At 41.4% G+C, this 25536-nt stretch overlaps 2 protein-coding genes across 6 annotated transcripts in view; one reads left to right on the forward strand and one right to left on the reverse strand.

The window, feature by feature from the left end:
* MCF2L2 (MCF.2 cell line derived transforming sequence-like 2) overlaps positions 1–25536 on the forward strand; it is a 174152-nt gene that overhangs the window by 83997 nt on the left and 64619 nt on the right. For both annotated transcript variants that reach the window (XM_075761446.1, XM_075761445.1), the window contains exons 14-15: positions 179–282; positions 2718–2806. In XM_075761446.1, the coding sequence (XP_075617561.1) occupies positions 179–282; positions 2718–2806 (193 nt within the window). The remainder of the gene's footprint in view (positions 1–178; positions 283–2717; positions 2807–25536) is intronic.
* Positions 3986–25456, reverse strand: B3GNT5 (UDP-GlcNAc:betaGal beta-1,3-N-acetylglucosaminyltransferase 5). 4 transcript variants are annotated; one of them, XM_075761453.1, is made up of 2 exons: positions 25314–25456; positions 3986–8470 (listed from the first exon to the last, which is right to left on the reverse strand). In XM_075761453.1, exon 2 carries the CDS (start codon positions 8134–8136, stop codon positions 7000–7002), a length of 1137 nt encoding a protein of 378 aa, XP_075617568.1. In that variant the 5' UTR covers positions 8137–8470; positions 25314–25456; the 3' UTR covers positions 3986–6999. The 4 variants fall into 4 exon arrangements, with proteins under 4 accessions (XP_075617568.1, XP_075617569.1, XP_075617570.1 ...); XM_075761454.1 differs by having other exon boundaries at positions 25193–25322; XM_075761455.1 differs by lacking the exon at positions 25314–25456 and adding an exon at positions 17852–18002.

The raw sequence follows: 25536 nt of genomic DNA on the forward strand, positions 1-25536 counted from the left end.
GGAGCACAGAACAATGTGGCCCACCCCTTGTCCCAGCTGGTCCTTCACCACTCCAGCCACAATTCAGGTCTTGGTTACCACTGCTGTAACAGGATCTTTGCTTGTTGCCTTTATTAGGAAGTAGGATTTCAACTTTTAGCATACATTTTCTAATGTTACTTTCTTTTTGATTCTTCAGCTACCAACAGGAGGTCCACAGAAATCCCCTGCCCTCCGAAGTCCATTTCTGAAGTAGAGTTATCAAAAAAGAAAAACATTAAGAAGACTAAAGGTGGAATTAAGGTAGGAGTGCCTGTGTTCTGGGGACATCCCAAATTGTGAGAGAACTCAAAACCAATATAAATATAGGTTTACATATTTATACTTGGAATTAAAAACTAAACATTTACAAGTTCATTCTCTGCTAAATTGTTTGCATTTTTTTTTACACTTCATGTTGCAGTTTGAAAGTTACTCAGATGACAGTGTTAAAAAAAGTTATGTTCATGGAAAAACAAGTTACATTAAAGTAGAAATCACTTTCAACGGACAGAAGAAACATGGAGGGAATGTCTAACAATAATACATTAAATTGCATCCAAAGTGCCCATCCTTTCTTACTGCATATAGACTGGTGTTTTTTTTTCTAAAACTACAATCTTATTCCAGCTCCTCTGAAGTTAAAATGTACTATGTTCAGAGTTTTACAAAGTTACATTTTCCTCATGTAAATATTTTCTAAGGATAGTTTCTACACAAAGGAAGAAAAACTAGACATTTAATACTTAAAAATAAACTAACAAACAAAAACAACAAGAAAAATTCCACTGTCACCAGTTGCTGCATGGGCAAGTAAGGTTCAGGGAAGTGTATTTTGCTTTTGTGTCTTTTAAGATGAGACTTGTTGCATTATTGTTTCTGCAGCAAGATTCTGTTTAGGGTTCTTTGGATGCTCTTGCCCTTTCTGCCCTATTCCCAAGCCTTGCAGCATTTAAGAGCCCTGCCCTTACAGCAAACAGTCTTCTGCTTGAGCTGTAGAGCTATCAAGACAGCCCTTTGGCCCTCCTGGAGTACTTTAGGACTGGGAACAAAAGGCTCTAGAAATTTCATTCATCTGCAATTCTTTCAACTAAGATGAAGCGTGGCTGCATCCTGAAACTTTTCATTTGCTCAAGCTAGCTGAAATAGCCACTTTCAGAGACTAGACTTTTTTCCTGTCAAATTTAAATAATGCCTCATTTGTCTTATTTACAATGTTTGTGTTCAGACCACGTGTATACCTGTGAAAGAGATAGGAGCACCACTGAAGTTATACTCAGAATGGTCTGTGCATAAATGTTTTGTAACTTTGCCAATATCCTCTTTAGTTACAATTTTACCAAAAATAAGAAAAAAAATCAAAACATACATAGTGCTGTTCACTCACAACCTTTTAAATAAAATCTTCCCTGCATTAAGATCCATATTAACAACTCTCTAGGGCACCATATTATTAGAATGGTAAAAAATGTAATTTAAGGTATGTTTTGAGAAAGAAAATAAAAAAAGAGGGCCCTGACTGTATTGATAGAAATAATACAACCACTATTCAGAAGAGAATATCAAAAGAAATTGTTAAGTGTGGGAAGAGAGGTATTCTCATCAGTAATGAATGTAATTAGTTGCATTCCCCACACATAGGTTAGGTATATGCAACAACATGGTAGAGGCTTTATAAAAAAAAATTCATTCATTCTTAAAATCTACTTTCCAAGACTACAGTGCAAGTTATGCCCCCTCTCCTTCCCTCCCATTGTTGCTATAAAATTTGTTTGTATTTTATTTGTTCTGATAATAGTTCAGGTGCAAATAGTTTATTAATGGATTCTATCATCATCACCAACCAGCTAAACAATTTATCTATATAGTGTAAGACAGGCCACTGCTTTTCTCCCCAGAATCAGCCCTTAAAAATGAAAGTGCTCAAGAACTTACAGACTCTACTGGAGTTTAGATATTGGCTTGGATTAACTGCAAACTCAGTAGCTGAGTTGTTTTCCTGAATTTGAAGAGATTGCCTTTGAGTAAGCCCAAGTAGTCCTTGGAACTTTTAAAGCTGCAGGCAAAAGGGGGGAAAAGCCTGCTTAAAACTTGCCTGGAGCACACTCAAAATGATTCAACTCTGCACAACTGGACAAGGAAGTAGGTTAATGCTTATCAAAATATTATGTAAAAAGCTCCACTCCATTTCAACATGGGGATAGTCCTTGCACAAGGGTACTTGTATTTGCAAGTACGCACTGTTATACGTAATACTGCTACTAGTACAAAGACACTTCTCAGAGGCACAAGACAAATTCCCTAGACTTCCCCATATGGCACTGTACAAAGAACTCAGAGTGTGAAGTCTTTGAGTTGGCTTCAGGCCAGAAACAAAAAACTATGAGAGTCTAAGGAACAGACTGTTATGCCTGTAATTATCTACATAAGGAGATGATTTACCTTCTATGGTGGCAGAACATGAAGATTTTACCTGGAGTCAAGAATACCTCCTATGCCACTACTAGCCAAGGAAGTAGAAAAATAGGAGATATTCTTGATTTACAACCTGAAGAGCTAGAATTCGATTATTTTAACTTCTCTAGTGACTTATTAGACTAAGTTGGATCTGGGTTTTATTCTTTTAATAAGTTAAAGTTCTCCAAATAAAAGCATCAGCAATGAAGTGTTTCCACTTTTAATGTGTCCTTTTTATTCAGATTGAAGTGATGCATGAAGCTAGCCAAGGAGGATCTAGCAGAGTCCTGGTCATGAGTGAAAGTGATGAGAACTTGTCAACAAGGAGGAGGTAAGGCTGCACACACCAGCCAGTATCATTTTTCTGTTCTTAGAATACAGATAATTCATTTTTAGTACATTCTCTACAACTTATAATTTATTAATCTTAAACTTCAAATATCTAATCAAGTCACTGAAATGCTTACAGCCTATCAACTGGAAAAGTAAGATTACCTTTTATTTTGGGTTGGGGGCAGTTTCTTTTGCATTAGAACCAATAACTACATCACATGAGAAAGTAAGTCATTAGAATAAGCCTTGCATGTGTTTACAAAAAATAGTATTAAAGATCATCTGCTTGTGTTCAGGAAATTCATATTTGACTATATGCCTCTAAGAAGCTTCTGGTTTTTCAAATGCAAGCAATAATCTTTTCTCCTATTCTGCAAAGTCTTGAGAAAGAGATTATTAATGACATATTCTAAAACATAAAATACTTAATTTAACAAAAAATACCAAGCAAACCCAATTTAATTTAGTTGAACTGCACTGTTTCTAGGCCTAAGGGAGCAATTAAAAACAAGACCACCACAAAAACCCAATATATACCACCCTGCACCAAACCCACAAACCAACCCCCCCCATCCTCAGACTTTATTTCCATTGTTCTTCAGTAGGACTTAAACAATTTATACTTGTGTTATAGCTGTCATGCAGGTATACACTGAAGTTACTTGATACAAAAGTGTATTTCTAAAAACACTAGCTTGATACATTATGCTAGACAAATTGGTAACATACAAAAATGCAACTTATTAATATCTCATTTTAATTATACTCAATGAAAATACTGTCACTGTTCTCATAATCAGCTAGTTTTCAAAAGGTGCAAAGTGTGATCTGAAATAGAACTTGCTTAGATACACATCTCTTGGGGAAATAATCACCTAAAGAGAATATAAGAGTTAATATTAACAACAAGTTAAGCTTCTAATATTTGGCAGTTTAATACAACTGTAGACCTAGAAGCTTGGTAAATGAATTTCTGAACTGTCCCCTTTCTTGAGAACACTGATTTTTCCTGTTGTTCTACAAGGTTCAAGGTAGAATAGAAAGGAAGGAGGGGAAGTGGGGGAGGCAGTCTGAATTCCTCCAAGAGGGCACTCAGAACAGCATTTAAAAGCATCAGAGCTGAGCCTGTCAGTCACAAAGAAAGCAAGAAGAGTATTTACCACTTTTGTTGTGTTGGTTTTTTTTTTAAAAGAAATAAGTCTGTTTATTCAAAACAATTTTTACAAAACAATTTTCTTTTTGTGGTACAGAGCAAAGTTTAAGAATAAATATTGAATACTTTGTATAAAAATCAGTAATACCAAAGGGAAACTGATGCAAACCAAACAAACAGGTAAAAACAATTTTAGCATTAAATATGCTGTGCAACAATGTCGAACTCTTAATAAGGAGTGACCATTCAGGCTGATACAGTTTTATTTGCAGAAGTAAAAGCTGACAGCCCTGCATTGGAGCACCAAGACTATTGTTAAAAAGGTTCCAGGTAAAGTGTACAAATCTTAAGTCAGTGTTTAGAACCAGAAAATAAGAAGCTTTCTAGCTTCTCCATTTTTTGAATGGAGTGCTTTCATGCTTTCCTTTTTATTCAACAAGCAACTTCTTTTCACTGCAGCAAAAGAAAATGCATACTACAACCATTAAAGCCCTTTTAAGAAACAATCCAAACAAAACTCAAACCAGCTGCAAAACAATTTCAATGGTCAAAAGTGACTTTCAGATAATGGTAAACTACATTTAAGCAGTGCTTTAGATGTTAGCTAGGTCATTACCCTATAGAAGTTTAAGCTACTTAAAACTTACTTTATCTTTGCTTGTATGAGTGAAAAAAATAAATCCCAACAGTTATGCTGGGAAAATTGTCATCTTAATAGTACATTCTGGTTGCATACTGCGTATGAAGACCCTCTTTCCCTACAGTGAACATAGTGGCTTGTTCTAGAAGTGCAGTTTTGCTGTGCAGTTTGTTGATTTAAATGGCTCACAAGAGGTCAGAGATCTGATGAAACAGCTTTCCTGCAGTACAGAATGCTACTTTCTCTATACATGCATTTATTTTTCTATAAGCCAACAGGTTATATAGATCTAGAGTTGTCTCATGTTTTGTTTTTGGTTTTTTTTCCTCTTTTAAAACACACATGCTCAGTACTGTAACCAATCTGTTTAGGCAGAACAGCAACTGGGTTTTCTGAAGTATAGCCATTACATTATTCAATCATTCAGACACTGATAAGTGATTTATTTGTGGGCTCTCTATATACCCAACATTTGGGTCCAGTTAGGATTCTTATTCTTTTCATTCTGGAAAACCAATTATAGAAAGTTACACATTTCACTTAATTCCAATAGCTACCTATCATCCATCTGAAATGGCAGCTTAGAGGTCAGCAAGCTCACTCCTGGATTCTGTCTATGCTGACATATACCATTAGCCATTCAAACCATGACAACCTGCAGCACAGCTCCAAGAGCAGTAGCAAGTAAACAAAGTTTACTACTTGCAGCTTAAAACTTCTAAGTCCTGTATAGCTGTTCTATAGTAAAGTCAGAAGACACAGATAAAGTACCTCCTTGCTCCACACAGAAGGAAAAAGCTAGTCTTGAGACAGAAAGCAAGTAGCATTATTCCTATAATTAGCACATCACCAACAGATGCTTGATAATTTGTAAGCATTGTTATTGCTCAGCTGATAAGCTTGATGCATTCAAGTTTTCAGAAGTAGTTTTCTGACACCATCCCCACCAGAACTTGTTCCATCAAATCAGTTCACAAGCACTATCTGACTGTACCTTGTGCAGGCTGTGTGTCACACTCCAGGAAGAGCTACCACAAGTGTGGCAATTGGCAACTAAAATATCAGTCCTGAAAGTCTATGAAAACACTATTAGTGAACTGTAACAAAAAAAGACTGCAGATGTCCTAGAACTTTGGTTCTCTGTGATATTTATATTGCACCACAGTACAACTCAATGGCTGGAGTTTGAGCATCGCTTAATTCTATCCTGATTTGCAATGCACAGGTGTTTTGTTCCTCCTGCAGGTGATGTTAATATTGACATATATTCAAGATACAGGGGTTTGTGGACAAAAACTATCCTGAAATTTTAAAGACTTGTGCTTAGATCTTCAGGGGAAATATTTTAGTGATTTTCTGTACCACGTTTCTGTGGATCACCATCTCCCTGTCCCTTCACTGTGAAGTCAAACTTTGCGCAGAAAATATCCTCCCTCTCTGTTAGTACAAGCATGACATTTTGCTTTTTAAAGTCTTTCACAGCTTCAAATTAGCTATAAATAACACTCTTAGGGACTTTCGCTTGCTTTTCACTTTTAGAACAATGAATTTTAGAAAGCAGAAGCATTGTTGAAAGAAAACTCATTTAGCATATTTGCTTATTAAAGACTAGACTGTTTAAATATACTGCTTCAATTTTCAGAAGGTAGAGAAAGATTAGCAAAACCAGTTCCACGAGTAATTGATTTTTATCCTTTCAAGTTCAGTCCTGATCTAAAGGGAGCTCCTTTATTACTTAAAACAACCAAGTCAGAGGGCACTCAGACACTGTTTTCCTATTACAAAGATTTAGGGAGCTTTGAGAAAAAGCTCACAACAGATCTTCACTTCTATAGTACTCACTGTTTGTCAATTGTGCAGGTCCAGACTCACTTTCTATGAAGCATTGAGAAATTATGAATATTTGTAACCAACTTACGTTGCCTTAAACTACTGCAGTAGTCTCATTCATCAAGTCAGAAGTTCTATTTTCCTCATGTTTTGAAAGGTCTATTCCATTATGATATAGAAGATTTTCTTTTTTTTTAAATCATGGTCCTTAGCTCACATAGCTTTTTAAAAAAAGCTTAAGACTTCCTGACAAGTTCAAAGTAACAGACATTTTCACCAAGCATTGAGTCTAGAAGTCAAGTCCATTGTAATTCATTTAATCCAGACTTGCATCCCTTGAGGAGCATAAACAAACCAGGCTACATATAAAAAGTTGCAGTACAATAGGAGAGCCATTCCAATGAGAGTTTCTGAACAGAGTTTGGGAACATCTTTCCTTCCCCCCACCCCCAGCTATTCACATTTAAGTTTTACCTCTTTCCATGTTTACATGTATTTTGAATAAACAGCTAAAAAGTTGTTGCTCTGTTTTGGCTCAGTGGATCTTCAATACAGATATATTCAAGTATTAAGAAAATGCAGCTGAACAAGGATATGTGTCCTCATAGTATAGTTTACAGAGGAGCACAATATTGACTAGTCTGCAGTATATTCTACCCCAAATCCCTGAAGAATACTTTTTAACTTTGGGATCTGTAGCCTGCTTCCAGAGCTGGTGAAGATCATCTACATGTCCATGAGATGTCATCATTTTGTTATAAATGCAGGGATGATATGGAGCCTTTCCTTCCCCAGAAAAAAATACATGATATTGTGGTACAATTCCCATTTTATTGGCACAGAGACCCATGAAAACATCATCTATATAAAGACTTGTATTGAGAGTCAATGAAGCCTCATAGACTTTAGCTGCTACATCGTTTGATATTACATATGCAGCTCCTGCTGTGTAGTCAGGATAAGAGGGCCACTGGTACATTTCATACGGAACATAGTATTTACTACTCTTGTCTCTTATGGGAGGGGACCCGCGATGGACACGACCAATCCAGAGATCTTGAACACCCATTTGTGCTAGACTTTGGAGATAAGCAACAAGATTTGGCATATGGATAAATATATCATCATCTGCAGACATAATGAACCTGGCATGAGGACAGTAGGCATTCACCCAGCTAAACTGCAAAAGCAATTTAAGAGTAAGATTGTGAAAAGTATCCAAGAAGTCTTGCTGAATCAAATCATTGTATTTCTGGTCTTCCAGCTGAAGTTCTCTTTGCAGCTGTGATTGCTGCAGATGATCTGTTGGTTGTCCTAAAGCAAAGAGAGTTTTAATGTTGGCATTAAGGTGAGAACGAACATACTTCTCGTTACCCCAAGTTTGTCTAATTGCATCCCTCCGATGACGGTTTTCAGGAGAAGTCTTCACAAACAACAGGAGAAGAACATCCTGCTGCCAACATTTTTCTCTGTGGTTGATCAAGTACTGATAGCTTGATACTCTGTCCAAATTATCCCTGTTGATAGACAGGCTGTCATTCACAAAATGGTAGCTATTTATGAGGTATCTGTATGAATAGGACTTCATATGACTCACAATGTGATTATCAAATGGTCCCCAAAAAATCATGAGACACAGTATGAAGCAAGTGGCAAATATCTGCAAAAAATGGCATTTTCTGACTCTTCTGGGACTAACAAACATTCTGATGCAGTTTCTATAATCCTTATTCTTGTTCAGGATCCGTGTTTTGACAGTGCCTGTGTTTTAGTTCAAGAGCACACTGTCAGCCTTTCAAGATAAGCATCCATTGTAAGGCATGTTTTCTTTCATTCAGTATCCTTGTAAAGCCAGCTTTGTTCACAGATTTCACAAGTCATCTTTCTCAAAAAAGATTTTTCTTTGATTGAAAGAATGCAGACAGTTTTGAAAGATGAGACGTGCAGATGAGTATTTTCCCTTTGGGGCATTTTGAAGTGAACGCTATAGTTCTAACTGGATCTTCTCACGTGTTTCTTTCCTTCATGAAGATGAATACCTACCAATTGTAAGGGAGGGAGAAGAGAAAAGTTTCAGTGAGCTGTCATTAACACAGCTGGTTTTAGGTCTGGTCATGGAAGTGAGCTGACTACTCAGACACTCACCACCACCACCCACCTACACCCCCCACCCCCACCCCCCCAAAAAAACCCCACGAGCAAATTAGAGAACATCAGGGGCCCAGAGCAAGCTTGCAGGAGTCTAGTGAAAGAGAAGGGGAACCTGACACAGAGGCTTCAGTTCTGACACAAGCAGCTTTCTTAGAAAAACCCACTGCCGCTCACCAACAGATGACAATATTCTTGAGTAAATTCTTTTAAGCTAGGAGGCAAGCCACACTCTACAAATGACCAAGTTTACAAGTTGTCTTTGGGCAGCCTAGACCAATAACCATCCCAGACATGGGGGCTCTGGGCCACCTCAGCCCCCTGACAGCCAGGCCTCCCTCACAGCCACCACAGGTCCCTGCACTGCCACCTCCCCTCAACCGGGCTCTGTGCGAGAAGGGCCCAGAGCTGACTGGAAAGCAGGCAAGGCAGCCCTCGCTCCAGTCCGGCCCAAGGCCCTGAGGTGCAGGTTAGACAGGGCCCCCATGCCTCAGCACAGTCCCACAGCTCCTCACAGGGCCATGGTCTCAGCCCTGAGGGAAGGCACCACCTCCCTGTGGTGTACTGGTCCTTACTCCCCAGCCCTGGTGGCACCAATGGCCTCACCCAGCACCTTCCCCTTCCAGCACTTTCCCCAGCCATGCTGCTCTCCTGTCTCGACCACACAGGCAGGCTTGTTGGAGGGAAGCAGCTGTATGACTGCCACAGCCAGCCTGAGGTTGGCTGAAAAGTACCATTAGCACAACCGTGCTCCAGCAGCACCCATTACCAAACATCCCATGTATCAGCCTAGGACCTCTACTTTTCAGCCAACAGTGCAGAGAGAGATTGTTTGTAACCCAAGCTACAGTTTAGAGGCAGGTTGTGCAACAAGCCACAGGCAGGACCACAGACAGACTCCTCAGTCAGGCACCCCTGTCACAGATACACCTATCAAGACCAGACAGCTAACACTGCAGTACTACCAGCTCTGCTACCAACTAGGAGTTCAGTGAAGAAAAGAATCCAAAGCACAAAAAGCCACCTAAGTACAGCCTTCTCATCCTGCAGTTTGTAAAATTCAGTTGTTTTAGCCGGAGTTGTCTCTTCTACCTAATAAGCAAGAACAGCCTGAAGTAGCAGCTATTTGGTTCATCCTGTAAAAACCCAAGAATAGGACGAGCTCTCTGTCAAGCAAGAAGTGTAGGACTAGCGCCAGGAGGAATGGGACCCCACAAGCTAAGCACTTCTTGCGCAGAAATGCAACCCCTGAAGAAGAGAACACAGGCTATCGCTATTACATTAGAAGTTATGTGCAACACCAATGTTTTGAGATTATTTTACCCATGCAAGGTCTTGCAGCTAGATAGCATGATAAGAACACACAAGACTATACAGAGATAAGAAAATTTGGAGCAATTTTGTGGTGTAGTTATCTGCTGCAGGAAGAAGACTGGCTGTTCAAAATGGAAACTCTGCATTGGTGCAGTTCAGGCTTGCAGACTGTAGTGCATAACAGAAAAGCTGTATGGGCAGTTTGGTGAATAAAAGTCAGTCAGCGCTTTTTATAGTATCAGTTTAAACCCTCTTTATTTTGGAAACATGACGTTAAACAATGCACCTCAGTTATTAACTCAGCAACTTTACAATAGAACACTATTGCAAAGCTTACTCATTTCAGATGAAGCACAGAGGTGCAGACAAGCTGGAGTGTTACAGAAATCCAGACATTTGATAGCTCCTTTTGGAGGAATGAGTCTGAAGATACCCACTACTTCCTGAGAGTGAGGATAAGTTCTGGTTTTCCTCTCTAAACTAGGCACTTATTTATGCTCTTTTCCAAAAATCTGTATTCTGCATGAAGCTGGCCAGTTAGCACAAATGCTGCAGCATCACCTCCCCCAATTAAATTTACAATGTCAGAAAAAAAAAAAGCACCCACAACAAAAAGCCCCAGAGGCTCAGCCTAGGTGGTCAGGTTGCCCACTGCCATCACAATATCTTAAAAGCAGCTCACTTTTCTGAAAGTAAAAGGAACACAAGGCAATCTATTTAACTACTTGAAGAACAGTTTACCTTGGTAAAATACAGGAATTCTAGTCACCAAATACAACTTTTTTTTTTAGATTACACTTGGATAACATGTTTTGGCAACAGTCTGCAATTGCTCATGTCATCTTGTAAAAGGAGACAAGAGTCAACACCACAAAGTGACAGAGGTCACTGAAGACTAGTAGTGAAACTAACCTATGTGACATTCTTCCCTAGTGGCAATAACTAAAAGCCTCCAGAAAAAGAAAGAAAAACCAGAAAGCACCACAAAATTCACCATGGAAACAGCTTTAAATATGAGCAAGTAGCAGGGGACAAGAGATGCCCATAGACTAAGTTTTCTTCTCCCAAGCACCCCTCTTCCTTGAAGTTCAGGGATGCTGGAAAGAAAACTTAAGCTTTTCCTTGAAGAAAAAAGCCATAAAAATCAATTGACTAAAAGCTGGAACAGTCTGTTATTTCCTTGATCTAGTTCAGGAGAATTAGATCAGCCTTTAGTAGACAGAAAGCATTCAGAGCCCTCCTCAGAAACATACTTCTTGGATAAAGCTTAAAAATGCAATTATAAGGAGCAATACTGATGAAATTTAAGGAGGCCTATACCTACACCCCCCCCCCCAAAAAAAAAAAAGCCTGGAGACTTGTATTGAAGGTGCCAATCCACAAGCAAAGTCTCTTTCATTTTCAGAACTTTTTATAGCCCATTTGCAACAGCCATCCTTTGGGATTAGTCATGCCCTCCTTTCCTTAACAGAAGGGGTTGTGTCACCACAGGAGCTATTTACTGCCAACCGATTCTCATAATTCTGAGAAAAGAAAGATGACAACACACCAGTACCTTTCTCCCTAGCAAGAGGAAACATTGTGGAACAGAGATAAAACCATGCTTGACAGTTATTTTTCTGACCATAATTAAGGTGTTTTGCCTCTTGGTGTGCATTTTCTTATTTGTGGCTTGGAAGCTTTTAGATCCACTCTGAGATTGGAGACACTGGGAGAACCAAGCACCCATACACAGTTCCTGTAGCTGCCTTTTCCAGTAGATTTAAGATTCATAATTGCATGTGGTCTTCCCCCAGTTGCAAGTACTGCAAGCTGTTTTCATCCTGTAGCAATCCTACCTTTCCTAAATGGGTTTGTTATTTATCCTTTCAGTATTACCACAAGCATGACTGTCATTTGAATGTAGCAACTGTTTATAGTTCTGTATTTTACATTCAGTATATATTCTGGGATGAAAGTGGATCTAGCATAGTTTGTTATGCAAACTTGACAGTTTTTAGAGTGACTACTGTGGAAAAGCAGATCCTTTAGGAAGCTACTTTAAAATGTCCACAGAAGTCAATATTTGAAAAAAGTCAGTATGAAGTTAATTTCAGGATAGAACAGTTTTGGGAAGTCCACTGAGGAGAGACAGACAAGAGAGATCCTAAAGAAACACAGAAGACAGATCTCATGGGAAGAGCCATGAAAAGACAACATTCACACAAAAGACACTCCAACATGGAGATTTTTTTCCAACTACCACCACCCTGATAAAAACCTAAACCCAAGAAAGACCAACTAAGACCGCCCAGAGAGAACATCCCACAGCTCCCAGCTACAAATTTTGTCATGTTGGTACAATGCACAGGCTAGGCTTCAATTAGTTCGTAATAGAGTTGATATACCACATTCCTCCATAACATATTTTAGGACAAAGATCATAATCTATAGTTATTTTCTGCTCCTTCTGTCTAGGACAGAAGATAAGTTTATATCACAAGTGGCTTTCCCAGGCAATACAGGATACTCCAGGAGACACTATTTTAATAGAACCATTTTTTACTATCAGCTTGTAGCAACTGTCCCTTTCACATTTTAACAACTCTTGGATAAAGAAAGTTCAGAAGATCTACAGAAAGAACACCTCAAAAAACATTACCTAGTTTCAAACAGAAGTAATCTGAAGAGCTGCTGATCTCTATGTCTATGTCTTGTCCTTGGCTATGCCGAAAAGTCACTTAGTTTAAGGGTGCAGTTCCATGTGATGGTTGAGCTCAACCAAGAGCTTACTGCTGCCAGTTGAATACAGCCTTATACCCACTCTTCCCTTGACCCTGCGCTCTCATCCTCACCACACGGACCTTCCACAGCTTGCAACAGCTCTGGAACTTATATAGTTGCTCAACAGGCCAAATTCAGTTCCTCCCAACCTCTTCCCCTCAAAAAGCAACCTTCTGATACTGCCTTCAGTGTTTCAGTAAGTGGCTAGGTAAGGTCAAGTTGTATCTACAGCCTAACCTAAGTGCACAAGAAGACTCAGGTGCTTCCTTTGTAGAACCAGATGTAACATACTGTTTTTCTAAATCTTTCAGTCTTTCCAATTCTAAGGCTACCACTGGGCTCTGAAAACTTGAAACCCTAGGACAGGCTTTTGGTCTAAAGTCAGGATAGTCCTGTCACATGAGCTATTCCAGATCAGCTTGTTTGATAGTGGAATGGGATGTCCAGGTTAGAAGGCACATTGCAGAAATGCTCCATCCTGCTGGAAAACTTCAGATGTCACATGGACCTAAGCTGCAACACCATTTTTACAGCACCAAAGGAACATGCCCAGCCGGAGGCAAAAGAAGCAGACACACTGCAGTTAAAGCTACAGGGATGAAGATTAGCACTGCCTAGATATAAATTCAGACAGATTTGTAAGCTAGTGTAATAAGACAATACCAAAAAAAGTGGGTTGGATTTTCTTGAAGCTTTCACAATCTGTTTAGAAAGGAGCTACAGGGTTCAAAGAACACATAGAATCATAGAATGGTTTGGGTTGTAAGGGACCTCAAAGATCATCTAGTTCCCAGCCCCCTGCCATGGGGGGGGACACCCTCCACTAGACCAGGCTGCCCAAAGCCCCATCCAACCTGGCCTTGAACACTTCCAGGGATGGGGCATCCACAGCTTCTCTGGACAACCTCTTCCAGTGCCTCACCACTCTAACAGTAAAGAATTTCTTCCTAACATCTAATCTAAATTGACCCTCCTTCAGCTTAAACCCATTACCCCTTGTCCTGTCACTACACTCCCTGATAAACAGTCCCTCACCATCTTTCCTGTAGGCCCCTTCAGCTACTGGAAAGCTGCAATTAGATCTTCCCTGGAGCCTTCTTTTCTCCAGGCTGAACCCCAACTCTCTCAGCCTGTCCTCATAGGAGAGGTGGTCCAGCCAATGTTTTAGCATGTTTGAGAGTTTTGTTTGCTAAGGAGAATTTAAAACTTTTTTTGCAATGTTTGATTTCTGGGCAATTTAAACAGTTATAACTCCTATGAAATTGAACTCTTCCATCTCCAGCAGTACTGATTTATGTAAAGACCAAAGGAAATCTAGTCAAGTTAGCACATCAGATAAGCCATCAAAACACAAAATCACATGTTTATCAACACTTTCCCATCTGACTGACCAATTTAATATAACAAAGTATGTCCCTAAGTTAATAAGAGCAAAGCCTGAACAGACATTGAAGGGAAATGGCTGCTTACAGCTTTAGCTACAAGATTATGTAATCCAGGTTCCTCTTACCCTTTTATGACTGCTGACACGTCTTCACAAGTCATGCTGTCATCTCTACCCTAGCCTATATCCTCTTTCTTCACTCCCCAATATAAGAAATAGCTTTGAAACTAATCTTCAAATTCCTCTTACATATGAGCTGTATCACAAAAGAGAACTGAACAGAAACACTGAGCAAGTTATACACCTGACACTTCGGGATTTCCTGCCATAGTGACAGAAGGTCACTTCATGGAAAAAAGACACAGTAAGGTACTTGGCTCAGCCCGCCTTCCTATGTAGTTTGCAAGCACCAAGATGGAAAGAAAGCACAAGCACACAGCCTGCAAAGAAAATAATTTCAAGTAATGTCAAAACTTCTACTGTTACACCTTGTTCTGTACCAAACTGGCCAATTCGGACAGGTATCCTGTAGGAAGATAGGGTCACGATGACAGTGGGATTAACAAAAAAAACACCAGTCTACTGTTATCTATGAAAAATTTAGAGTTATGTCATATATGTTGCATCAATAAGGAACATTAATGCATGGATGACTGACAGTAGCTTTGCAGACAATGGGTTAAATGTTCTTGAAACAAAACTTCCAATCTCATACACAGGCTTTGCCTACAAGTTCTTCAGTTTGCCTGCAACTTGCAGTCAGGGTACAGCTCCCAGGGATGGAAGTATCAGCATTCTTTCATGCTTTTTTGTGCATGCACTGAGGACTTTGCAGATTGAACAGACACTTGATTTTCAGAAGGTCAACATCCAACACCTTCCAAAACATGAACTCCTTAAATGATTCTGAAGTTGCTTAGTCAAGAGCAATCCCCTTGTTTTAAAAGATGGGCACTGAAATGCAGCACTTCCTCCAAGGGAGCTTTGTATCAGAAATAACTACAGCAGCGCATATCAAAATGAGACATTGAAAGCTGTGACCCCTTCCTACTTCTTACTGACATCACTTAGAAGTTCTGGGGCAATCTCTGAAGTGTTCATTGGCAGTAAGATTCAAAGGATGTCAAAGCATGAGATGGCAACTGAAGCAAAGCATTTCAACTCCTTCAGGGCTAGAAGCAGAAACAGGTTGTAAGTGCTAACACTGTCAGGAAACAGCTAACTGCCAACAGAGATTTAGTTTCTACAGAGGTTTTGCACTTGCTGTAACTATTGGGTGGAAAGGAAGAGAGTGATTTCTTCAGTTTCCCCTAAAAATGGAGCAGCAAGCTTCCCAGCTCCTACAAGCAAATCTAAATGGAGACATCTGCCAGAATGCACAGAAGACTTGCCTTCTTAAGTTGCTGTCATCACGATCAGTTCCCTGAAACAGCTACTGTGCAGACAGCAGGGGAAGCGCAGAATCACATCTTTCAAGCACCAGTCTACATTTAGACCGCACTTTTCAGTTATTTTAACCTGCTGTATCTACTGCACTCTTCCCCATACAAGCTAGAAGGGAGAACCGCATTTTCCAGAATGAAAGCCTCCAAAACGTAAGTCATTTAGTTCAAGATATTTTGCACAAAACACACAAGCACCAACATGATATTCTTTGCTTCACATGCAGCAGATTGGGTGAAGAGAGCCCGTTCTTTGTACGGACAGTAAGAATAATATGCAGAAGTTTCGGAGTCTGGCAGTGACACTGAGGCCCTAGTCCCTCTTCTCAGAAAATGAGGGCCTAAGTTAAGTACTTCACTTCCACGCTGGCAAGTCAGAGCTCTAAGACACAGCTACAAAGGCCGTAGTGATACCTATTGTACAATCCATCACATCTGTTTTGGCAGATGCCAGTTATGAGCTCTAATGCTATACTGAACAGCAGTCTGCATTTATGTAAGTTCACTTTTACAGTGCAAGACCAGTACACACTTCTTTCAACTCCCATGTACCAAGGCAAAAATATGCAGCAAAGGGGGAGAGGACATCAACTGCTGCTGTTAACATTACCCCATCAGATGCAGAGAGCAGAGCTTAAAGTATCAAAACCATTTGCACAGCACCAGTCTTTCTGCTTCAGAGTGACACTTCAGTCAGTACTTTTACAGCCTCTAGAAAGCTCCCCCGACAGTTTGAGTAGATCATTTCTGTTCATATTTGGAACCTTACCTGGAAGCTTCTCTATGAGTGGTGTAAAGACTTTTCTAGTGACTACATATCACTTCATCTCAGAATATTATAAATACACCTTGCCTGCAAAAGTGGGCAAGGACCACAACAGGCATTAGAAAACGGGCTAGCTCGCCACTGCTTTCTACCCCATATTTGTGGATTCACCTCTTTACAAAAGTGTGTTTCAGACAACCCATTACACATGGCAAGCTTTGAACTGAAGGTTGGCTGAAACAAAAAGTTGAAGAAAACCCCATATTAGAGAAAGCAATTGTGAAGTACTGAGCAGTTAAGGATCCAGTCCAAAACTCAACACTGGAAGACAAGAGAATGCAAATTCTCTTACTTACATTAATGCTGAATCCCTGCTTCAGAGCACATTAAAATTGAAGACCTACAACACCACAGCCCCACCTAATCAGTAAATCTTTCTGCTGCCTGCTTTAACTAAGCCCATTCAAAGTTTATTTGCAGCTAGATCTAGAGATGTTATTTCCCGCCTATTTCCCCACAAATTTAAGCAATTTCTGTTGCAGTCTAGAGGCCATACCTGAAGATCAAGCTGAACAACTATCTGAAGCAGACTTTTTCCATGCTAGCTGCCAAACTGAAAGAGGAAGTCAAATTTAAGACTGATACAACTAATTGCAAGAAAACAAATTTAAGCTGCCTTTCTATGGCGCCTCACTTTCATTTTTTTGGAAAGCATTCTTAACTAGGCAAAAGAAAGTTTCAGTTAGAAAGTGTATGAAGGACTCATTTAAACGGAAGGCTAACACTGTTGTACCATGGCCATTTCTAAACCATGCTAGATTTTGCTATCCTCATTCCATGTTTTAAGTTTTTCATTCCAGAGTAAATATTCTCTCATCTGCTCTCCAGCCTATCCCTCCCTCTTCCTCAGACACTACTCTAGCGTACAATCCCAATTCAGTATCTAACTCCAGATGGATCTCCCATATTGCAGCAAGAGTTTACAGTCAAAATTTGGATGTTACATGCGTCAGTAGCATGTGGGCACTAAGGCAGGAAGACAGACAAATCAGAAGTTCTAATCTATAAATTAGAATGCAGGGGGGGAGGTTGTGCCAAAGCATTGTGTTTTTTTTTTCTTTCAGTTAGATCAGTGATGATAAAACATGTTGGAATTTAAAAAGTCAAATACTGGTTAACTTACAGGGTATAGGAACTGGTGGGTTTTTTTAGTGTTCTATTAGACTAATTCTCTCCTTTCCAGATTTAACTCATGAGTCCACATAGCAGAGTATCATCCCATCTAGACTTCCCAAATCAGTTCTGCTGCATAAACCTGCCTCTCTTTCTCAAGCATGGCTCATTAATCTTAGCTGACTTAGTCATCATGCTGACTTACCATTCAGACACCATTTATACTCTATACACAACTGAGCATGACAGCAGCCCTAGATCACCGCTTTATCAAAGCTTTTCCTCCTGTGATTATGTTCCCAAACCTACACACAGAGCTCTGGGAGACAAGTCTGCAGGTTTACTTGTCTACCTGCAAACCACATACACAAGAGTTCAAGGAAGCCAGGCTGCAGCAGAACACTAGTGCTGGTTCCCATCTTAATGGTACCTGGTCAGTAAGAACCAACATCACTTTTGTTAGAAACTCTTGCAGTTAGACAACCCAAGTCATGCAGTCAGGAATATAGCCTGCTGTTCAGTTCCTCAGACACGTTACAGGAATCAAGGAGCAGATCAGGTCCCAATCCTATGCATAAGGATATTAAACAGTACAGACAAATTTTCTCTGTTGCCAGTGGAAGTATCCAGGTCTTCAGTTTCAAGGCCATGCTTTCCCTTCCACATAACACAGCCAGCAAGCACAAGGTCTAACACTAGACTGAATCCACCATGCACAGAGATGCACCTCAAGCAAAGCATATACCTATATACAAAGGCCTCCTAGTAATTTAAGGCAGTCCTTTTAAAGCAACTACAGGATCAGCCTAGAACAGAAGCAGCTCTATGGAGAAAAACAATACTTCTATCATCTCTAAGAAAGCATCTGCATATATAATTAAGAGATGAGCTTTCTGCTAAGTGAAAAATCATAAGGAAGAGAACCTCTTTAAGATGAGCACATAACAGCTCATCACCCCTATGTTTGTAGAGGAGCTGCCATTGCCACAATACTTCAAAGCCCTCCTCTTGAGATCACCAAGAGCAAACATTGCTTAAGCTACTTTAGCTTTCCTTACACCCACAGATCTCCAAGTGCTTAAGAACGGATAGTCACTGCGTACACTGTTCCCTTGGCCCTTAACAGAATCCTTGTTCATTCTCACCCCCTCCTGTTCACTGATGTGCATAGCTGCAAGCAACTCTTAAGCTGAAAGAGAAATGTATTCTACTCGAGGTTGAGAGAATAAGAGAGCTATTAATGACCCTGTCTGCTTCTTGGATAATCTCATCAAGTGGGTTGCCTTTATTGATAGGAAATTAGTCTGACTCAAGCAAGCAGCCTATCTGACCACATGTTCACTTCTTGTTTGGCATTTGTAGTTCAGTTATTTTCTTGAGATACTAATTCCCATTGGGGGTAGTTCAGCACTAATTTGCTAAAACTGTTTCAACACATGCAAATGCAGTGTAAAAATGAAGTCTATATATATATACACACTTTCCACAGAAGCATGAAGCACTAGTCATTCAAGATATACCAACAGAAGTTAAAGAACTTATATTTTTAATGAATTTAAAGTTACATAAACAGCAGCTTGAATTCAATTAAAGAGTCACTCTAACTTTAGGCTAATCACTACCTAGAAAGAACAAACACATCAGACTGTCCACTTCTCCTAAATCCTAACTTCCAGACTTTGATTCTGAAAGCATTCACAGTCTCCACTGGCATAAGCAAGCCCCAAATACTTTTAAAGCTGAAACTGAATAAACATGCTAGAAGCATTGTGTTAAGAGGTACATCTAGTTTAAGTAAAGTCAAACTCCCATCACACAGATACCATCCAAACCTGTCAGGTTTGTGCTCTCCAGTCCACTGGCTATCTATATCAAAAGACACCACTTCATGGCGAGTGATTGTCAGTTTGGGGAGAGGGTTAAAGAAAACAGCAAAGAGTTTTGCTAAAACTAAGTGTCCTGGAAGAGCTGGGCACCAAAAAGGACAAAAGAGGAGCTTGTTTTCTACATTTGCAACAGCTGCTGACAGAAGTCACCACCGTTAGCACTTCTGGATCCATATGGCTACCTAATCCTTCCCTTTAGGTCAGTAGTGAAATGTTAAGCTAAGGTCTATTTCAATTGCTTTGTAAGACTACACAAGTTTCTAGGCTTCAATGTAGTTTTCACATTTTAAATAATTTGAGACAGTCAAATATTTCACATCAAAAGCTGTTGGCTCTATGTAAATTTAAAAACAGATTCAACATAGAAGGCTCCTACATACATGTTGGCGGTCTCCATGTTTGTTTCAAGCAAGTTAGAAAGAGACACAAACATCTCTGATTTTATGATAAAGTGGATCAAGAACCACCTCAGCATGCACAAAGGAGCTGCAGATTGGCTGGAATAATAGCGGTGCAAGGTTTTGTTTAAGCCTGTCTGCAAGCTGGGTGGGATGAATTCCATTAATCCTCTCCTACTTCTGTGGGAACCAAGGAGAATTTTGGCCTTTTATACAGCCTTTTCTGCAATGCAGCAAGGCCAGGGATCAAACAGGAGATACTGCTGCTCTTTGTTGTTATAAAACATGGGGAACAGGCACAGCACAGGTTCATGGCAGAAAAGCAAAGAGAACCAAAACCCCCCACAAGCAGCTTGTGGGGGGTACCGTACCATGACAGTACGGTGAGCTGGAGCAACTTGAGAGCAGCATCCTGTAGTTTCTACCTTACTGCAGTTGTAGTACCCTCACCAAGAGCTGCTCACTGGCCATAACAAGCCACAGAACAGACAACTAAAAGAATTCTCAGGCCTAGCTTCAAGAGTCAAATCAGATAAGTTAAACAAAGGAGCTGCAAAACACTCCTAACATGTTTAATAAGCAGTGAGATTTCTCTAAGACTTCAGTCTTTGTAAATTAAATGAAGGAACTTGTGCATTTGCATTTAACCTGAAGTACTTGTCTCTGCTTAGGAGAAATGGATAGTAGGTCACACTATTTAACACTATCAAGAGCCAGTAAAAATAATATTTTGATGTATATACAAATGTGTCTGTTGTATATATGTGTGTATATATACCCACACTTCTATGTACAACTAACATAAGCCCAAGAACCTACTGAACTACATACAGCACCAGCATACACACAGCACCAGATTAAGAACTGCTGTGAGGAGAGTTTAAGGAAACAGGGTCAAGTAGAAACTACAAATGGAATTCAGTGGGAGACAGACCACAAATACCAGTCTGTGGACTCCAGAAGGAAGCTACAAAGATGGGAGTAGAAGCAAAACCAAAGACATCCATTAAAGAAGCCTGATCATTCTAGAAAGTTGAGCTTTGAGAACACTGCAATAGAAAGTCAGTACTTGTAATTACCACAGGACTTCCTTCGGGTCTTTGCAGAGCAGCCAGAACCTCAGAAATACCATAAGTACGGTGCCTTTGCCACCCCTATTACTCACTATAAGGGTTTCCTACTAAATGCAGTGAATAAATATTTTATTGGAAAGTCAGGAAAGTTGCAAGGAAGAGTTGTGAAAGCACTTTGTCTAGTCTTAACAATAAAAGACATGGATTACACCCCCCAATATATAGTGCAAAGTGAGACTAATCTTCCTTTAGTTAACCAAGTCAAGTAGAAGAAAATCCTACCACCTTTGTTTCATATTCCATGGAAAAACACAACTAATTGAGGGCAGGGGGGCTGCAGTGGTGTACAATGAGTAGCAGTTTAAAGAACAAGAAAAGCTGTAAGTTTCCTGCCCTAAGACAAAACACCAGCTTAAAAATCAATCAGTAGAAGTCTCTTCAGGTCCTAGCAGAAGTGAAACTGGAAGAAACAAAAGTCACAGGATACAGCAGAAGAAATGTGAGCAGAAAGTGACTTACTGGGCCAACAGTAAGTTCAATTTGAAGCAACTTTCCTCAGCTCTAAATGCAGAGGACTAGCTAAAATCTCTTCCTCTGCCAATACATCCCAAAGCACCTCCGACAATCTGATCTGTGTTGACAAAAGGAGTTCTTTATTTCACAGTTGCTGCACCCGAGTTGGTGAGGTTGAGTTGCTGCACCTGAAAGGTGGCAGTGTACCTTCAGAGCATGGCAGCATTCCTGGGAGTTCTGAGTGACCAAACACTTTTTATTCAAGGTTAAAACTACATCCAGCAATCTGGAGACTGTACCAGACAGTCAAGCTTGGCCTCACAAAACTGATTTGCAGTAAACTTGCTACAAGGCAGGAACTCTTAGAGCTTGTGGTCTTAGCAATATGTAGACATATGTTCCTCTTCAACAGTCCTTCAAAACAAAGTCGCTTTTGCTTACAACACATTCCCTTCTTTTGAGGTCAGCTGTCCACAGGTTGTTTTAGCAGTCTTGGGATGTTAGATTTTGAGTTACTGGGCATGTAGCAGCAGCATCTCCAAGCCACAAGTTGGTCTTAAGTTGAAGATCAGACTATGCAACCACCCAAGCAACAGGTAAACTTCAAGATTGGTACAGGTTCATGCTAAAAAGTTGCAATTCCAAAGCAAAGGAGTTCTTTCATCATCCTATTTCCATACATTGTGGTGGTTTTTTCCATTGACTATAGAATTTAAGTGTAATCTTTCAAAGATCCTTTCATAGTACTTCCCCCCACCCCTTTGCTGCCAAGGGCAAATGTCCTACTCACAAAACTTATGAAAGAGGGGAAACCTCTCAAGTGTCCACGACTTATTTCAGTCTTTGAAGACTCAGGAATGTACAGATCTTATTTCAGGATCTGGATCACAGTTTTTCCAAATGTGAAATAGATCCCAAAATACACAATGTCTCCTGTATGGAAAATCCTACTGTCACTTTCAGCCAAACCTGACAGAAGCAGGACCATGCTGCTGTCTGCTGGAATTTAAAGATTAGTTATTACTAAGGTCTGCTGAGATGTGGCATATCCTAGGAAGCTAAGGAAGGTACTTTACTAAACTGCAAGGGACCATATGAAAGGAAGAGCTAGTAGTTGCAATGCTAATCCATCACTTTCTGGTTCCCTCCACCACTTTCTGCCAGTTCCAAGGCCCAGCAGACCTACTGCAGTAACAGCAAAACCACAGCAACTTTTCCCAACAAAACCCTCTCAGTCCTTCTGTACTTTTAGTAAGTGACATCTTCAAGTTAAAGGATTACCTAAACAATTCTTCAGGCACAGACCAATAACCATGGTAGATGGGGCAATGCTTAGTACACCCTAGATGCCATAACACGGTAGGTGTAGAATAACATCGAACACATAAGCCAGTGGCATTTCAAATTATCAATGACTTGCAGGGGTTTCCACATGCTTCTTCCTAATCTATAGGTAAATTACCATTCCTAGCTTCAGTACTCACTACTCCAGTTTGATGAGATATCAGAGAGACTGTCCCAACTACTGTTTTGGGTAGCACGAGCAACCAGTTTGCTTCTCAATAATTTAGGCTCTTAGAGAAAGCAGAAAGTGATACCATTTTGATTCACTTAATGGAAGAGAACTAGGAAGCAGGTACTGCTATTACATTTGCAAGCAGAAAAAAACCCCAAAACCTTACCAGTGAAAAAGCTCGCATTTTCACTGAGATACCACATTTCTGTATATAACAGATCATGGGCTTCTACAAAACTAGTTCTGTGTAGAACTAGTACCTCTCATAATACCAGAGCTACAACTAGCTCTATGGGATGGTTCAGCCTTCTGGAATACTGCTAGAATATTCCATGGCTGTTGTTCTCAACAGCGATTCAATGTCTCTCACCCTGCTCAAAGAGAAAAAAAAGCGCTAGCATTTATCCTCTCTTGGAAGACAATTATTCTCCCTTTTTGAAAATAATCTATCCCTTCACTAACCCCGTCCTTCTCCCTTTCCAACAGCTAGGGGACAAGCAAGAATTGGGGAGAAGTGAGAACAAACAGCATCATATAAAATAGATTTCAACAGTTGCACTAGTAGTTTCATCACTACTGCTAAGAGATCCTCATCCATAATCTCGGCAGTCACTAGACAAGGATGCTGCAGCACAAGAAAGCAGCACGTATCGAGTTCTCCACTGCTTTGTGTGGCCAGAAGAGAATTATTGGCGCTTTTTTATCATTTCCTTGCACTTAATTTAGTTGCTTACATTGGAGTAAAGCCAGTCTCCCATCGCTAGATACTCCAAGACCTTGCTCAGAAGCAGTTAAAGCTACTTCTAAAAACTTCAGGTGTTTCTTATGCTCCCTACAGCGAGGTGAGCCAACACGACCCACCCCTTTGCTCGGGCTCCCGCCGCCCTGTTCTCCAGCCGGAGCTCCAGGCCGCCCCCCCCCGCCCCAGGGCTCTGCCCCGCACACCCCACACTCGCCTCCTCACGCTCAGAGCATCCCAGCTCTCCCAAAAACCTTTGAAGCTCGGGAGGCTCGAAAGTACTCGGGAGCTGGCAGTGGCTCGGGCTGGAGGTCCCCCCCCACCGCCTCCGCGGGGTTTCCGCCGATTATTGTTGCCGCCGCGCCTCGCCCAGCGGCTGCGGAGCGGCTTCCCGGCACCCCCGCGAACCCCGAAGTTACCGCAAATCGATCGTTAGCTTTCACACCACCTCGCCTTCCCCCCTTTCCCAGCCGCCGGGGCATCCGCGGAGCCCCGGGAGCAGCCTGGGAGGGGGAAAAGGGCAGGGATGGAGGAGCAGAGGGAAGAGCTCTCAGCCATGCGGGCGCCCCTTCGGGGAACAAAGGCAGGCGCCGGCCCTTCCCCTTGCACCTCCGCGCCAGCAGCCGGGTACGTCCGCCGCCTCCAGCCTACACACTTTCAAAGTCCGGAGCCCGCCCAAGAGCACAGTCATTAAAAAAAAAAAAGTCTTTTTTTAGCTTTACAAGCAGGCTTAGTGCAAACTCGCTTTCTGAACGCGTTCAGTATCTCCCCCTTTCACCTAATGCGTTTTTCTCAAGCTGATTTTTCCTACAGAGTCCCCAAAAATAGTTTGGGAAAGGGCTGCACCCGCCCAGCACCGTGCCTGCTTCCACCGGGGAGAGGGAGGAACTCCGGGCGCTAAGGAGGCCAGGGCGAAAGGTTGTCCCAGCGCTTTCGGGGGTGCGTCCCCGTGTTGCAACTCAGGGCTGAGCAGAGAAACTCCGAGCCGGATTTGCGAGTTGGGTGGGAACAGTAGAGGAAGAAGAAAAAAAAACCCAACAAAAAAACAAACCCACACTTTTCATGTAGAAAAAAAATAATAGTTTGAAGAAATGGGAGCCCGGGAGGGGCTGCCGGAACAAGGGGCGGGAAGAAAAAGCACTTCTTTGAATGGGTTATTTCACTGTAATGCTCGGGTGGCTACGAGTTCTCCCTTCACGGCTCAGGGGATGAGAAAGACTCTGAAAGGGCCACAAAAACTTTCTGAAGTTTATCTGCTTTGAACATAAAAAGACTGCCAGGCAGTGACCAGAGATTGGGTGGAGGGGAGGAATCTGCTAGAAGGCAGATTAAAACAGACATTAAAACTGCCCTGAAGTTTGGGACTCGTTTATCAGAGAAATTTGAAACGCCAAACCCCCGACAAAACCCTTCTTTAAGGCAGGAGCAAGGCAATCGCGTACAGAGCTAATGGATGCAGTCTGTGGCCGAAACCTCTTAAACAAAGCACCTGGAAAACTTAAGTTTGTCCAAAGCATGGACCCGCAATTCCAGAAACGCGGAGAAGCGAGACACCCCCCTCCCCCAAACAGACCAGCTCTTACAATCCCTGAAGCCAGAGAAGAGAAAAAAAGCACTCAGGAAAACAGAATATTTTCGCTAATTACCCAGCTCCTGCTTTACACATAACTCAAGAACGAACAACGCGGCTGCTCCTTCCAAGCGAACAAACTGAAAAAGCAGGAGGGGGAAATGGGACGACACCCCGCACAACTTCGCGTATCTCACCAACGAGCCTGGACAGGGAGCTGCTTTCCTCCACCGCTTCCTGCCTTCCTCAGGGAAGAGGAGTCTCCCCGGCCCGGCCCGGCCCGGCCGCCCAGGCCGGCTGCCTGACTCGCCGCATAAAGGATCCCGCGGGCCGAGGAGCCAATCGGCGCCGCCCCGCCCCGCCCGCCCCCGCCGCCAGCCCTGCCGCTCCCCGGGCTCGGCCCCGGGTTCCCCCGCTGCT

The sequence above is a fragment of the Balearica regulorum genome, chromosome 9 (assembly GCF_011004875.1).
Source record: "Balearica regulorum gibbericeps isolate bBalReg1 chromosome 9, bBalReg1.pri, whole genome shotgun sequence".
In the NCBI taxonomy this organism is placed as follows: domain Eukaryota; kingdom Metazoa; phylum Chordata; class Aves; order Gruiformes; family Gruidae; genus Balearica; species Balearica regulorum.